This window comes from Equus caballus, chromosome 7 (assembly GCF_041296265.1).
Source record: "Equus caballus isolate H_3958 breed thoroughbred chromosome 7, TB-T2T, whole genome shotgun sequence".
In the NCBI taxonomy this organism is placed as follows: Eukaryota; Metazoa; Chordata; class Mammalia; order Perissodactyla; family Equidae; genus Equus; species Equus caballus.
Genome location: NC_091690.1, coordinates 98,861,592 through 98,878,457, shown reverse-complemented (window position 1 = coordinate 98,878,457; position 16,866 = coordinate 98,861,592). Strand labels below are relative to the sequence as shown.

The following is a 16,866-nucleotide window of genomic DNA, read 5'->3' as shown; positions in this document are numbered from 1 at the left end:
GAGAAGCCATGCTGTGCCGTGTTTGCATGGGCGCCGGCCCGCCGAGCGGGAGCTGTTGCCGTGCTCTCGGGGGGCGGCCAGGACCGGGGAGAACAGTACTGTGTTTATCTTAGAGGAGGGGCCGTAATTGTTGCCCAGAACCGCTGGCATTTGGGGCTCACACATCACTGAGCTGCTGGTCTGCTGGCATTTGAAGAGCAGGACCCACTTGTGGTGAGAAGTTATGTAGCTCGTCCCCAAAATGGCCTCTTCACGACCACGGGCAGCCCCGCTGTCAGGGCTGTGTGTCTGGAAATCTTGTCTGGGCTTGACAGCTTAAAAGCCTTCTGGGGGAGTTCAGCAATGGGAAACAGTTAAGAAAATTATGACAAAACTAACCCAGGAAATATCCTGCAGCCAGTGAAAACGTTTACAGAGAGTCTGCAGCAGCATTGAAAATGCTGACATTATAATGGTTTAAGTGGAGCAGAAGAATCCCAGAATATAACATTTTGAATGCAGAATGATCCCAATTATGTTTTAAAATGTGTAGTGAAAAGACGAAATGGGAAGGTACCAAAACGTGGCTAGTAGTTAACTCTGGGTAGATGGATATGGGCTCATCTTTCTTTGCTTTTTATGCACATATTCTTAATTTTACTAAAGTTAATTATCCGTATCTTTAGTAAGCACATATTTTATAATTAGGATGAAAAAAGCTTTTTTTCACAGTAAAATAATAATTTCTCATAGTTTGGGGACGCTCACCTTTGTGGATCGGGGAAATTGACGTGCCCTTTGTGATCCTGGTTTCTCAGGTGACTCTTACTTGAATTAACACATTACTTTGTGTAAAATAACACGCATTTGACACGCGTACTGAGATGACCTAGAGAACTTGGCAGTTTTGATAGAACCAGGTGGATAATAATTTTAGGAGGGGTAGTTGAATTGCAAGTTATGCACGGTGTGTTCTTGCCTGGCTGGGGTGCCGGGGGCTCTGTCATCCATCCCTAAGAGAGTGTGGGAACTTCTTTAGGCAGAGTATTCAGGCCGTGTCAACCTAGTGAAATTAGGGCAGTCCTGAGAGATGTCGCAGAGGCAGAAATGACGACAAAACAGTAATAATTATGACAGTTGTTGGGCCCACGCTGTGCTCAGTGATCCTCATTACCTCCTCACACCGTCGCCAGGGGGTAAGTGTTTTCACCCGAAAGTTGACGTGAGAAAACTGAACTTGAGGCTCAGTAACTTGCCCACGTTCTGGAGCTTGTCAGTTTGTGTGTTTGGGGTTTGAATCCACGCTGTTTGTCTCAAGAACTTATTGTGTTCATAGAGTTTTCAGGGGATCCTAGTAAGTTTTGTGCAAGCATTTATATTGAACCATCTGTTTTTCTTTTCCTTTTTTTTGAGCAAGATTAGCCCTGAGGTAACATCTGCTGCCAATCCTTCTCTTTTTCTGAGGAAGATTGGCCCTGAGCTAACATCCATGCTCACCTTATCCTACTTTATATGTGGGACGCCTACCACAGCACGGCCTTTGCCAAGTGGTGCCATGTCTGCACCTGGGATCCAAACTGGCAAACGCCAGGCTGCCGAAGCGGAACGTGTGAACTTAACTGCTGTGCCATCGCGCCGGCCCCTGTTTTTCTTTTAAATGAACTAAGAGATGGAAGCAGCTGACATTTGGAAAACACGTGACGAAAGATAGCACTGTATACTTCTTTGAGGGTTTTCTTTTGGACTGTATCAAAGTGGACAAGACTAGAATTTCAAAAGTTTATCAGGTGTTTAAAAGTAACACCTAATATTTGAAATCCTCAGATCTGGCGAAAACTTGTATTTCTGGGATTTGTGTAGGAAAAAGTCCTGAACTGAGAGGAGTGTCATAGCGAATGAGCAGGAGTCAGACGGACTCCCCTTGGAAATGGGGTGTCACCGTCTGTGGCGTCTCTGACCTTGGGGAAATTATTTAACCTCATAAGCCCAGTATTTCTCATCTGTGAAATGGGATTGGTAACACTCATCTCACAGGTTCTCGCAAAGATGGATGAGGTAAAGTTCATAAGGTGCTTGGCCCAGTGCCCGTGCGTGGGAAACAGCACTCGTTGGGGGGCCCTTCCTTCTGTCGCTGGGGTTTGGAAGCGTGGAGGCTGGCCGCTGCTCTGTTGCTAATGTTGGCCGCGAGCAGGTCCCTCAGCCCAGCTGGATCCGAGACCCCAGGGGCAGTGATGACGCTGTGCTTTTTACCTGTAAGGTGAGGGTGCGTCAGATTCGACAGGAAGCAGCTTTTGGGGAGGTGCACAGGGGCTGTACCCAGTACAAGTGGAAGACGAAGGGGGCAGCAGGTCAGAGGGCGGAGGAGTGGACTCAGCTTGAGTTGGGCCGTATCTGGAACTTTCCCACAGGAGTCCAGCTCGCGGGGAGCAAGTGGAGTGCGTCATACTCAGTCTCCTGTGGACGAGAGCGTTAACCCAGTTAACCAGCACTGGCTCACCTGATTCGTGGCCTCTCGTCAGGAAAGGAGGGCTCATTGCTCCTCTTCGTGGGCGAGGGCTGCGCCCTTGGTCATCAGGGGCCTCCCCTCCCACTCGGAGTGCCAAGAGGGACAACGGAGCCTGTCTCTTCAGCCCCGCAAGCGTGGAGCATGCAGTGTGGACGTGTGTGAGCCTGTCCACGCCCCCCAGGCTACGTGCTGATGAAGTTGATCTGTGGCCTAAATTGCCACCAGCGTTTGCAAACTCACGCGGACGTCCCTGGCTGTTCCCATGTCCCTCTGCAGGACCAGAATGGGAAGGCTGCTGGCCCCGGGCCTTGGGGCAGGCGCTTGGGAGTCAGGACAGACAGAGGAATTATGTCCGAGTCCCGCTGTGCTTAGTGAAATGGGCTCGTGGTTCACACGCATGCCCTGTCTGGTGACGCGCTACGGCACGCTGGGAATGACACCGTCCTGTCTTTGGAGTCAGAAGCTTCTTTGTGGTTGGGGCCACACACCTGTCCAGAGACTTTCTCAGGCCACTGTACCCGGCCTCCAGGAGGAGTCTGGCTGGCTGCTCAGAGCCGGCCAGCGGCGCACTCCCTCTGGGGACCCCGTGAGACCACGGTGGGTGCGGCCTGGCCTTGGCGCTGCTCTGAAGGCGGGGCTGAGGGCTTGTGGGGGCCAGCAGTTTTTGGTGGTGGTTTTAAAGAGCAGGTGGTGGGGAGCGAGGAGGGGACGGGCTGGAACCTAGCACACCCCTCGGCCCCCTCCCTAAAAGATGATTTAAAAACGGGCAGCGAGGGGAGAGTTTTCAAGGCAAACTTCCCCATGTGGAGGAGAAAGGTTACTGCAGGGCCCTTTAGCTGCGGACACTCACTGCAGCCTGTGTGGACGGGCGGTCACGTGTCGCGTCCTGGGGAGGAAGCGAGCTTGAAGCCGTCACCAGCACAGCCTCAGAGTGGCATGCGGGTACTGTGACAGTGCAGCTCGGGGAGCACCTGTACGGGCTTTGTTCTGCCTTTTTTAAGAGGAGAAGGCTTTTTAAGGACGTTACCCTCCTGCCAAAAAACTGCAGTGGTCCCACCTCCTTTCCATCCTCCCCATCGCTGCTACAGCAGAAGGGGACAGCCGACAGGCCAAGGCTTGGGCCAAGGCTTGGTGACCCATGGGCGGGACAGAATGCTGGGCAGGTTGAGGGCCCTCTCGGGGGCGCACTCACAGGCCGAGTGCAGGAGGGGAGGAGGGTGGAAGGACGCAAAGGCGGTGGACGCAGACATTCTAGTCAACTTGGAGCAAGTGTTGCCACCACCGACCTGAGAATCATCTGAAGTTTATTCCCCTTATCCAAAGTCTGCAGGAAAGTCACTGGTTTGAAATAGAACAGGGTAATTTTATATGTGAACCATCATGAGACTAATAAAAGAATGTAGGAATGACATATAACCAGGCACTGAGAGAAATTGGATCTGGCCGGGCTGAGAAGCAGGCTATAATTGGATTTGTGTGTTATTTTCGTGGGTGTGTAGGAGAGGCTGTGTGTGCACTGAATGTAAGTGAACTTGGAAGTGTGTTGTGCAGAGTTTGGCCCGTACACAGTGTGGTCTGTACCTGGGGCTCAGTCATTCTTGGTGAATACTTTTTCTTGTTTTCATGACGTTTGAACTAAAAGAACCCCTTGTTCCTGATGGTACCTGAACCGAGTGAGGAGTCATGACTCGTCATGAAGACCTGGGGTCCGGATTTCATGAGCGTTGGAGTCTGCATGGCACATTCCTGCCTGGTGTTAGTAGTCCTCACGCAGCTATGAGGCAGAACCACGAGCTTTAGTGACTTTGGGAAAATTCAGGTCACCTTACAGACGCAGTGTCCACCAGGGAGTGACCTGTGAAACTGGCTCTGACTCACCCTCTCACCTTCATACTGTGTATTTTTTTTTAATGCTGTTCCTTTTATGTTGAAACATTCCCCTTGCTCTCTGCTTGGTGAACTCCCGCTACCCCTTCAAGGCGTAGATGAAACATACCCATCTTGAGAAGACCTCCCCACCCCCAGACAGAGCTAATGCCTCTCACCAGTATGTCCGCAGAAGAATCTCCATAGTGATGGCTGACGGTTACAGAGCACTTAACACGCACCAGGCCCTTATAAGTGATAGTTACTTAATCTTTGTATCCACTGCAGGCAACTGATGTTACCATCCCCAGTTCACAGGTGAGGTAACTGAGGCTTGGAGAAAGGAGCCGTCTGTCCAGGGTCCCAGAGATCCAAACCCAGCTCTTGCTGATGCTCTGAATGACATAAATGACCCCTGAAGTGGCCTCGTAGCCACCCTGTTCCCTCTCTTTCTCCTTCCTCCCACACCCCTCTAGGTGTGTATAATTTATGGTCACGTGGGTTACAGTTTGGTATCTGTGCCGTCTCAGGCAAAACTGTGCGGTTCAAGATGGTGAAAATGACATCTTGGTGACCCCTTGTAAAAGAACAATTCTTAAAAATCTTGAATCTCATACAGATTCGTGAACACTTGTCAACAATTTTATTTAACCCCTTGCTAAAGAAGGGAACCAAGAAATTTGTTATAATGGGTTCATAGGAGGACCAGGAATTTTTATGGAATAAAAGAATGTTGAAGTGAATTTACAAATGGATGCAAAACTGGAGGGGAGTTGGTTGAACCTCCGCTGCACAGAATTTATTTTCATCTGTAGATAAGAGTTCTTCGCAATGCTGTCACTCATCTACAAGTCACAAAGTTATAAAGTAGCCCAGAGACTAAGGCCTGTGTCCCTGTGGCATCAGATACTGCCCAGCGACTTCAGCGTTCATTAAAAGGATGCTCATTCCAAGGTCTTCAGTTTTTTCCTACACTTCTGAGAAACAGCATTGCATTACCAAGGGCAGAAGCTCATGGTATACACAGGCTCCAAACCCTAAGATCCAAGCTTACTGTGTGACCTTCAGTAAAATTTAGAGAATACGAAAAATTGCGTGCACGCACACACACACACATGCACGCACCATGCAGAGATCTTGAGAGGATTAAATGTAACAGTGCAGGAAGAGCCCCTGCACAGAATCGATACTGCTGAATATCAGGTATTATTATTAATAATCAAGTGTCTAACATATCGTCGTTTCTTAATAAGTGTTTGTTGAGTGACAAAATCAGGGATGGACAAACGTTTTCTTATAAAGGTCCAGATAGTAAATATTCTAGGCTCTGTAGGCCACATGGCATCTGTCACAGCTATGAAACTGCTGTTGTGGCTGGAAAGCAGCCGTAGACATAACTGAACAATCGCATGTGGTTGTGTCCCTTAAAACTTTCTTTCTGAAAACATGCATTGGGCCGGGTTTGGCCTATTGACTGTAGTTTGCTGACCCCTGGACCGGATGATTACAATGGCCCATTCACAGGTTTGGGGTGGAGGGCTGACTTCTCGGCACACCTCGGGTAGGCCTCGCCAGTGTCGCTCGCCGGGGAACCTGGGCAGGGTTGGCCAGGGCCGATCAGCAGCTGTGGTGTGGGATAGGGTGTGTCCCCTTGTGACGGTCACAACGCGCCGACCACTGGCATTGCTGTCAGACCTAGATTTGAATCTCTTTCAGACACATACTAGCTGGGTGAGCGTGGGCGACTGGACCTTGGGGACACCAAGCCTGTGATAGTCAGGGAGAAAGGTATACTATGAAATACTCTGCTAAGGTGGTGGGTGCTCACTCCCAGAGAGAGAAGAAAGTGGTCTCCATGGGTTCTTCTGCTGGGTGGAGCTACGTAGTTTTTATGGTTAGCTCTTTCAGCAGGGGATAAAGATGGAGGGCAAAACAGTTCTCTCTCATCATGGAACAGGCCTCCAGAGTAACATACGTTAAGTCTGAAAATTATTGTATTGGACTAATTTTGAAAGGTTGTTAAATGTTGGCCTCACGTTAAGTGGCCTTACAAACAAGCATTTGTCTTGAAATGCACTTACTTGATGTCCCATATGTAGCTAAAAATGGTCTTTTTTGCCTTAGGGGTGACTGATTTTTTAAAAGTCAGTCAGTCAACTCAATCCAGAATTGGAAAAAATGTTACAGACCATTAAAACCCAACTGAAATGGCCACACACTTTAAGGAAGGCCCATTAGCCATGCAAATATCAAGTTACCTACGCTTCTGATGAGCACAGTTAACCAAACACTGAAGCCGTCAGCAACCGCTGGTGAGACATCCATCCTTGGAAAGCTTGGCTTTGATGAGTTGAAAGGTAGAGAGGGACAGGGGAATTCCTTCTCCTTTGGCAGAGTTTTCATAAAAAAAAAATTTTGTGTAGTCATGTAGACCCAACACTCCTGGTGAATACCCCCCCAACTCTTCAGAAATTAAATGCTTGTGATTTTGATGTCCTTAGGGCTCTTTCTCCTGGACTGAGCCAGACGAAGAGGTGTTTTCAGGTGGAACTGTGTTTGCAAATGACCCACACTTGCTCTTGAAGTTGTAATTGTGTTTATTGATTTAAAAAGCTGCGTGCCCCGTTTTAGGGCAGAATCAGCTGCTGCGTCTGGGTGTGCCATGTGTGGAAGAGGAGGTGTGTGGCTGGAGGATGGCAGACAGCAGACGCCCGGCAGTCAGCTGGGGGCAGAGCCACCCACCAGCCCTGCGCCCTTGCCAAGTGGTTGGTCTTTTAGGGTCTCCACTCCATCGTTTGTAAAATGGGAGTGAGATGGCCTCCCTACGGTGAGGGTTGAACGAAAACAGCCCGTGTGGAAGGTGTCTGGCAGGCCTGGCTTCTAAACCAACATTGTTGCTCCCTGTCGAGACTGTTCTTTTCTGCAAAAATATTCTACCCCAGGATCCAGATGTCTCAGTCAGCTTGGGCTGCTGTAACAAATGCCGTAGCCTCGGGGCTTCAGCCACAGACATTTACTTCTCACAGTTCTGCAGGCCAGGCCGTGCATGATCAGGGTGCCAGCCTGTTTGGCCCCTGGGGCGGCCCCTTCCTGGCCTGTAGCCAGCTGTTTCATGCTCTGTCCCCACATGGCTTAGACACCTCATCTTTCTCCTGTCTCCTTTTATAAGGCCACTAATCCCACTCATGGGGCTTCACCCTCATGACCTCATCACCCCTGAAGGCCCACCTCCTAACACCTTCTCATTGGGGGTCAGGCTTCAACATATGAATCTTGGGGGGGATACACACCTTCAGTCTGTAGCCCCAGTTGGGTGATAAAAGGGGGTTGGGATGGGCTACAGGAGACGGGCTGGGGGAGGGTGTCGTCCTCCGTTCTGACTGCTCCTCCCCTCCCTGTGCACCGTCCGCTTCTGCTGCCCGTGTCTGTAACGTCATCGTCACAGGTTCTGTCCTCCCTTTTCTACCTGGTTTCATCCTGACCAGGCTTGGCTTTACCCTCCTAGGCTAGATGTTTGCGAGCTGGCCTCCTTTCTTTAGCGCCTCCACGCACCTGCTCCCACCCTGCACCAAGCCACCTGACCAGCTTTATTTGTGCCCTTTCAGGGGTGAGGAAGGCGGGGGTTTTCCGTGGCCTCCAGGTGTGCTCAGGCCCCACGGCCTGCTCTCTGTGGTCCGGCCCCCAGTCCCGGCAGCCTTTCAAACCTCCACTGCTGGCTGCCACACACAGGTCCCTAAAGACGCCCAGTGCTCCCGCGTGGCTCCTCCTGTTCCAGGACAGCCCTTCCTTTCTGCTTGATTGCTCGAGTCCTGTGCTTGTTTAATCCCAGTTCAGGGTCCAGTTCAGGCCACTCTCGAGCCTCTTCTCTCTGAGCCTGAGATCCCTTGTCCCAGGCGTTTGACACCAACATGCCCCCTTGTGTTCTGTGCCCACTCTGATGTCCCCATCCTTCCTCCCAGCCTCAGGCAGAGCCACGCGTTTTCTGCTTCACCCCACAGCACCTCGCACATCCTGGAATATAACACCTTAATGTTGTTTCATAAATCACCTGTTTACATATCACAGGGGCCCTCGGGCTTGGTTCTAGCCGTCTCCCCAGCACCTGGCACAATCTGTGGTCCAGAGAAGGTGCTTAATAAATGCTTGTGAAATGACTAAATGACCGAGCGAAAACCAGGCATGCCAGTAAGCGTTTGTTGAGTAATGAATTGACAGGTCAGCTGCAGAATCCCTGAAGGAACCACCTTGTGGCTTCTTGGTCCTCCCAGAACCTACCATGGTACCTGGCACAGAGGTAGGTGCTTAAGAAATAGTTGTTGACTGACTGCCTGACTGCCTGTATGGAACACTAGGCACCAGTACAGTGTCATGAGCCTGCTTTTCTCAAATGCAAGGCCGGAACCCAGAAATGTCAGCTGATTAACTTGGTTGTTAGGTTCAAAGAGTGGGAGACACTTAATGATGATTAATGACAGTCCATCTCCAGTGGGAGATTTAGGACCTGATGACATGCCATCTGAGAGGCTTCAGCGGCTCATGCAGTCAGAGCCTGCTGGGCCCCGGGACACCTCCAACCAGACCAGCGGGAGGACCACGAGTTCCATGGTGCGCGTGCTTGGGAACTAAGTTGTGACCGCTTGACGTTCTTTGACGTCAGCACTGTACTTTTGTACGGGGACACACTGACACGACGCTCGTGGGGGCCTCTGTCAGCTGTAATGTGCTGGCGAGAGGACGGCGTGGATGCAGCGGTCCAGTGGATGAAGCAGGGCAGTGCTCGTGGTACAAAGGTGAAGATGTCTGTCCATCTGGTTCCGCGATGCTGACGTCTGTGTCTCAGTGCCGTTCCTGTTCTGGGGTGTGACGGCTGACTGGGTTTCACCAGCTCACACTTCAGAACAGTGAGAACAGCCCTTGAAACAACTGGTTAAACCACACGTCCTCTAGTTTGTGTTTGGTTGTGGTCCCTGCAGTGCAGGTTCTCTGTTGTCTCTTATGCCTGCTTCTCTTTTCTACCCGGAAGCTCTCTCCGTAGTTCTAACTTGCAGCTTCCCTTCTCTTTATGTGTAAAGTCTTGCTAGTTCTGATCACATTTGGGTGGATCTGCACTGCGTTGATCTTTGCACTGTCTGGGAAGCAGAAGGTAAAATCACCAAGAGGAAGAGCGTATTTTAAGCTACTTAAGTCTCACACAGGTTAATCGTGGGTGGAAACCGTGTTGATCCTCTGGGGGCCCTTGGTCCCACCCTCTTTTCACACTGAGGGACGGAGGCCACAGGTGGGGATGTGGCTTGTCCAGGGTCACATAGCTTGTTGATGACCAACGTGGTGAGCGTCAGGAAGGCCCTGGACTCCACGACCAGTGCTCTCTGTGACGAGGCTTTCCTGTCAACTGACCTCATCCCTCTGAAGACGCCTGTATTTGGAGACACCCACAATCGTGTGACCTGACGTCCCTGAGAATGAGGAGCACTTTTTATCTTCACCAATATTCTAAACGTCAAACTTGTATTGCTTGCCCCCCTGCAATGAACTGCAATATGTAGTTTTTTGAGGTTTTAAGAGACTCCATTCGACTGGATAACATACGTGAGAGCTGAGGGGTCAATGATCAGAGCACTAAAACTCGGATGTTTTTGATCGTGAATTCCAGTAATTTTGAGCAGTCTCTCTAGCTATTAATGGCTATAAGAGTTTAGGTGATTGATTTTCCAGCATTTCATCCTTTTTTTATCATTTTTATTCTACAAATATTCAGGAATATCTGTAGCTTCCGAAATTGAGTGGGTGGAAAGAGGAGTGAACTGAAAGCTAAAAAACTTGAGTTCTAATTCTTTAGAGTGGGCAAATCTTAAACAAAATTTTCATAGTTCTATATTTATTTTAATGTGCAGTTGAAAAATACAACAAGTGTATCCAATCCATGACTTCATAGATGACATTGTTTAGGGCAAACTAAAAAAAATTGTTTAAAAACTGTAAGATACTTAACAAAATTAATAGTACACATGGATAAGAAGAAAGCCACGAAGGCGACGTTCAGAGAAGTGAAGCACAGAGTGACATAGTCTCTAAGGTCCCCACCAATCTAAGGATTCTGTGATTTACTAACTGAAGCCTGGTGTGTGTTTATTCTTTGTTTTGCTAGTGGGTTTCGCATATCTTAATCAAACAGTGTGTCTAGGATGCATGGTGTAACATCACAAACATAATTTTAGCTTTCCTGCCAGCTCACTTTTCTGGGTGAAAATGAAAGCTCTAATGTCACGTTGGAAAACTTTTTAGGGCTTAAGTCAGCGGATTGCATCAGCACAACATCAGGATTTTCAGGTGGAATGGGGGATGGTAGATACATTGAAATCCTGGTAAAATGCTTTATAAGGGTTGTGTTCTGTTCTGACACTGAATTCTAGGCTAATTGTGTACACAAAGCTTTCACTGCACACATGGCCTGAAGAAGAAATCCATGTCATAACAAACTACATGATAACAGCTTTTCTGAAGATCTATCAATGGCGCTCACCACACTGTATGGATTCATTATTGGAACGATAACAGATATGCCGGGAAGAGGAATCCATAATGAAAGCAATAATACTCTCATATTATTTTTTTTATGAGTATAAAACTCTGATGTGTCAGGACTGAATAAACGGGAGCAGTGTGTTTGAACATGCGGTGAACTGGGTAAACATTTGACAGCCAAGCTTCGAGAACGAGGTGGGAGGCTGGGCACAAACCGTGGAGACTTAACTAGAAAACGGTTTGAGATGAGGGCTGGGGCCTCTGGGAGAGTCCACCATCGCATCCAGCACCGTCACCGTCGGCTCCGTCGCCTGTGCTGGCGTTTGTCTTTGATGAACAGCTCATGGGTCCGTGATTTCACACGGCCCGTGAATTCCGACACCACAGATGGGGGCATTCTGACCAATTGGATTGTACCAAGGAGGACGAGTTCTGCCTCCAGGATTCCGAGGGCGTTGAAATCCTGTTGCACGAGGAAGAGTTGAAGAAACTGTGGCTACTCACCCAGAGTGGAGAAGATTTGGGGGGATTGTAATGCACGTCCTCAAACATTTGAAGAACTGTCGGACGGAGAAGGGACTGAGTTCTTCTTCTCCGTTCTTTCCGAGTGCAGTCTAGGGTTAAGAAGGAAGCCGCAGGAAGGAAATAAGTGTGTTTACTGACTGTGGATCACGTGCCTAATGTGCTGGGTGTTGCGTCGTGACCTCTTTAGTTCTCACAGTCTTGTATGGTGCTCGGTGCCACCTTGTTAATGGATGTGGAGTGGAATCCAGAGCCGGACGGTCTGGCTGGGTAGCCAACATGCGTCACCCTTATGCATTCTGCGCCTCTGCTCTCTGAGCGGGTGCTCTGTACCAGACCAGGACTTGACGATGTAGGTCCTTGTGGGAACACAGCTGAGTTAGGTGTTATCATTCCCATTCTACAGATGAGAAAAAGATGAAGCCCGAAAGAATGAAATAACTTGCCAGAAGCGGATGACTCAGCCAGAGTTGTTACTCCGTCTTCAGGCTGCAGGCTGAGTCTGTTTGGACCCTGCTCTGCTCTCTCAGGGGTTCAGGCTCTGGATCAGAAACCAGGATGGGCTCCTCTGAGGGAGGGGAGGGGGCTCAGGGGCTCCCCCTCCCTGGAAAGCCTGGAAAGAAGTTTGTCAGGTAGGGAGGGAGGGCAAGAGGGAGTCAAGCATCCTGTAAAGCTTTGACCCCAGGGCCCCAGAGGTTCTGTCCCACTCTGGGACTTGATGGTTCTGTGTTTCTTCTCGTCTTCATGTCCTCTCCTTTCCCCCGGTGCACTCAAATGGACGTGCAGATCCCACTCTGATGTGGGAACCCTGCTCTGGGGGGTCGATGCCTTGGTTCCATACTCTCTTGCTGGGATAGTTGACATGGCACCTCAGGGAACGTCAGGTCATTTGAGAAGTCGGCAGCGTGAGCGGTGAGGTGGTCGCGTAAGAGGGAAGATGTGCGTGAGGGTCCTCGCACTGCGTGAGCAGGTGGACCTCCCTGCAGCAGGCGGGTCTCCCCTAAGCAGGCTCCATGGTGAAATGTCTGCTGTCTTGACTGTTCAGGTGCTCTCCAGATGCCCAGTTTGGAAACAGCAGTGTTCCCAGGGTTGTCTCGACTTTGGCTGTATCCACAGCACTTGCCTCCTCTACGAGGCGTCTTGTTTTCAGCTCTCAGTGTCCCTGGGTGGAACTGTCTTCCTTCCCATGACCCCGGGTGACATTCATCCTGGTGTCCTGCAGCTGGCCCTCCTGTGCTGCACTGTCCCATCTTCTTGTACTTGGTCCTGTGGGTACAAAGGCCGTCAGTGTCTCGGGGTCCAGGGATGTGTATAAATTCTGCATTTGTGTCTTCATGCCTCGCCCGCCCTGCTCCTCAACCTTGAGCCATCCTCTGAATCTCTCCCCAGGGCTGCTCGCTGATGCTCTCTGACGGCATCACGGCAGTGCTGCTGGGCGAGCCCTCTCTGCCAGCCTTCCTGTGTGCTTCTGACTCGTCACTTCATTTCAGCTCGGAGCTGAGAAGACGCTTCTTCTCCCTCTTTCCCGTCCCCCCTGTTTTCCTATTCCTTGGCCTTTATTTCACTGTTTCTTCTGTTGGAGATTTAACCGTTTCTCTGGAGGAGGAGGGGGGGTGAGAAAAGAGTCGAAACCATTCAGAAATTGACTGGTGTTCCAATAGTCTTAGAAGTTATTGCCCAGTCTCCAGCTAAGACGGGGAGCAGATTCTGTACCATGTGATGGTCCCTTCTCTAGGCTGAGTAGGTTAGTGGAATAGGGGCCTATTCACAGAGAGAGGTTCATATCTCTGCTACTTTCTCTTTAGTAAATTTAGTAAAAAAACAAAAATGACCATGATGTTCCTCTGATACGTTCGATGGACTCGTAAAGGATTTTGATGCAGTGCTTGTGCCCGTAGCTTATCTGAGTTAAAGAGAGGAAGAAACGGGGCCTGTGTCTGTACATTACCATTGACATGAGAACTGGAAGATAGAGATATATAGATATACATGACTGAATTTGTTCAAGAATTTAAAGTCCAGTGGCTGATCCACATGTTGGTGGATTCCGTATAACTGTGCATGGTCCTGTTCTGGTGAGCGTCTTGACTTTAGGTGTAGGGACAGAACATAACCCGTCGTTCCCACAGTCTGCCGCAGCAGGGAACAGGCCTTCCTCTTCTGGGATAACCACTTTTAGAAGACAGAAGACATTGACAAGGTTAGAACCACTGAGGCCGAGTGTAATAGTCTCAGGAATGGAAAGGAGGACACCAAACATTTTTATATTAAAAAAAAATCAACATTGGGAGCCAGCCCTGATGGCCTAGCTGTTAAAGTTGGGCGCGCTCCCCTTTGGCGGCCTGGGTTTGGTTCCCAGGCGTGGAACCACGCCCCTCGTCGGTCAGTAGCCGTGCTGTGGTAGCTCACATAGGAGAACCAGGGGGACTTACTGCTGTCCACAACTATGGACTGGGGCTTTGTGGGGGCAAGGGGAAGGGAAAATGAAAAAAAGAAGGAGGAAGATTGGCAACACATGTTAGCTTAGGGCAAATCTTCCCCTGCAAAAAGATAAATAAATAATTTTAAAAAAGTAAATTGTACCCCCTTGTGCATTTAAAAATGTGTCCATATCCTTTGCCCCCAAACTCCACATCTTGGACTTTATACTATAGAACTGCTTGAATACATGTGCAACAATATATATTTAAAAAAAAATCATCATTGGATATAACCAGGAGGGTTTCCAGGTTACTCAGGAGAGCTCAGTGGATTAGTGAATTTTCTCCATGGTAACAGCGGTATTTCTAACCTTTACAGGAAAAATCCATTAATTTTTTGCAGAAGTTAAACTTTCTTTTTGGGTTTCCAATTAGACCCACCAGTGTGCAGGCCCTCCCTCCCTCGACCTCCTTTCTCTCTTTTTCTACTCTCCTCTCTTGTTGCTTTCCTTCTTCCTTCTCTGACAAGGATGAAATGAAGAGTAACCATTAAAGAAATGTAAGACTATCCAAGCTGTATACCGTGTCTTATTTCCCTCACTGAAATTGCCATTGTTAAAACACATTGTTTTTTTTAAGAAGGTGTAAAAAAGAAAGAGAAATTGAACAAAGCCGGAGGAGGCAGCACGCGGAGTCGGAGTGTCTGCGCTCGTGGCCCCTCGAGGGCTGTGGTGGGGAGCCGCCTTGTGTGGTGCTTTGCTCTCTGCATTCCATGTTTGTGTCTCTGTGACCCTCTCTTTGCATTTATAGCTGCTGCTTTTCACCGAGAATCCAAAATAAGTGTCCATTCCTACAGAGAAATTAAAGGAAGCTGTCAGTGTAGAGTTAATATGGTGAAAGCATCCTTAACTCGGCTGCAAACCTCCTAAATAATTAAAGCTGTATGCTGGGAGAGTCAGATTTGCATTTCTTTACCAAGTTTATTTAGCACACTTTGTTACACTCAATTAAATGAGAATGTTCTGTTTCATTTTCTTTGCTTCGGGTTGATCATTTTGATTCTTATGCCCTAGTGTAATTTCACAGTGCTTAGGTCTCTGAAACTACACATATATTAATGCACGTGTGGATCCGCACATCCCATTAGCAGGCTCACTGTGCTGAGTAGCCTCTGCCCAGAGCATTCGAACACCCCAAGCAACCTGAGGTGTCACTGGGACTGCGGGCAACTCACTGTGGTGAGGAAGGAGCTGGAACAAGTTCTTTTAACATCTGATGTTTTTGTTGAAGTCCTGTTATTTTGGCGTCACCTTCCCCCCCACAGCTGGGTCTGTGAATCTCTTAGCAAAAACAAGAAGATATGAGTGTTGAATGATTGTGGAAAGAAATTAAATAGAAATGCTCTGTCTGTCTCTCTACCTCTCAGTGGCAGAGCATGTGCAGAATGTTCTCCGTAAATTAGCTCATTGCTTAAGTTATGCATGTTTAAGAAGGAATAAATTAGTTATCTGTTTCCTAATGAGTAGTGGGATCAATTGGAGCATGATGAGAGAGAAAATAGTATAATTTTGCTTCCCCAGTTGGGGCTCAGTATCCCTCAACTTCGCCATTAATCACTCTATCAGTTTCCTGGGTTATTTCCGACTCTACATCTAAGATATTCTTTGCTTTTAATTTTCCTGCCAGGTAAGTAAGACTTGTTGAATTGGCCCAGTGGGGTTGTAGATGGGTGGGGCTGCCTCCTGTGCACCCAGAAATGTCCCTTGTTACAGTGGGCCCCTCTGGCTTTGCGTCAGTTTGTCTGGGTGCGTTCACGGATAAATATCGATATGTATGTGCGATGACAATTATGAGGGTTCTAACGTATTTCACTGTTATGGGATCTGTTATGTCTACTTTAGGGTCGACCCCATCCCATATGACACTCCAAAACCAGCGGGCCACACGCGGTTTGTCTGCATCTCAGACACACACTCCAGAACAGATGGTATCCAGATGCCTTATGGGGACATCCTTCTCCACACAGGCGATTTCACCGAGCTGGGACTGCCCTCAGAGGTTAAGAAGTTTAATGACTGGTTAGGTAAGGAATGATTGCGTTCTGGCGCCCCCAATTAACCTTCCTGTCCGGGTGTCACTCACTGCGTCCTAATTGAATTAGAGCGCTTGGAAGCCAGCTCAGCCACTTCTCCTGTGATGTGTGGTGTGTCCAGCTTTAATCCAATTCTGTTAATTAAAGATGAATTTTTAGATATTTAATTTTACTGTGCATCCTTTTAGTGCCTGGCCTCGGCGGCTCTGGGGCAAAGGGATGGAAAGCGGTCTCATCTCACTCATTCTGCTTTAATGAGGGCATTCATTGGCACACATGAGACCTAGAATCATATTTTTAATTCATTGGCTCTGCAGTCTTTCCCAGATATTATGAGCAAAATGTACAAATGACCTACCAGTAAGAGAACATTTCTAAGAAATGAAGGAGGACGTAAGAGTCCTTGTGTGAAGGGATGGCCCAGCACGATGCTGCGGGAGCCGCTTTCCTCAGTGAACCTGGGGTGGGGGGGCCTAAGGCCTCTGGAAAGATAAGATGTCGTGCTGTGAAGCCCCCAGAACTTGGAATATGAAACCACCCTCCATACTGAGAAAAGGGTAGTGACAGCTTTATGGTCACTGTAGATGGACACACAGGTCCAGTTATGGGAAAAATGTTGGCTCCTGGGTCAGGCAGTTGCCAGATATTAGCATGACAAGGCAATGATGGGGTTATTCCTAACTAGACGAGGTGACAGATCTTTAAGAGTCCTCGTAGGTGAGAGAAAGAAGTGCAAGGTTCCGAGATTTCAGAGTCTCTAGACACTGAAGAATTGCATAGTGAAGAGCAGAGATCACTCCGGAAGAGGAATGTCATGAATAGTATGTCAGCCAACAAAAATTCTCAGGAGGTTTAGGCAGAAACTTTAAAATTCATTTTCCAGCAAACTAAAATTGAGTTGCATCAAACCAAGTTGAGAAATTTTTACATAATTGATTAAATGATAAGATGTATGT

The 16,866-nt window shown here is 48.6% G+C and overlaps 1 protein-coding gene across 6 annotated transcripts in view; it reads left to right on the top strand.

The window, feature by feature from the left end:
* The window catches only part of MPPED2 (metallophosphoesterase domain containing 2), a 170,265-nt gene that overhangs the window by 30,213 nt on the left and 123,186 nt on the right, over positions 1-16,866 (top strand). For all 6 annotated transcript variants that reach the window (XM_023646209.2, XM_001918269.5, XM_014741846.3 and 3 more), the window contains one exon: positions 15,720-15,901. In XM_023646209.2, the coding sequence (XP_023501977.1) occupies positions 15,720-15,901 (182 nt within the window). The remainder of the gene's footprint in view (positions 1-15,719; positions 15,902-16,866) is intronic.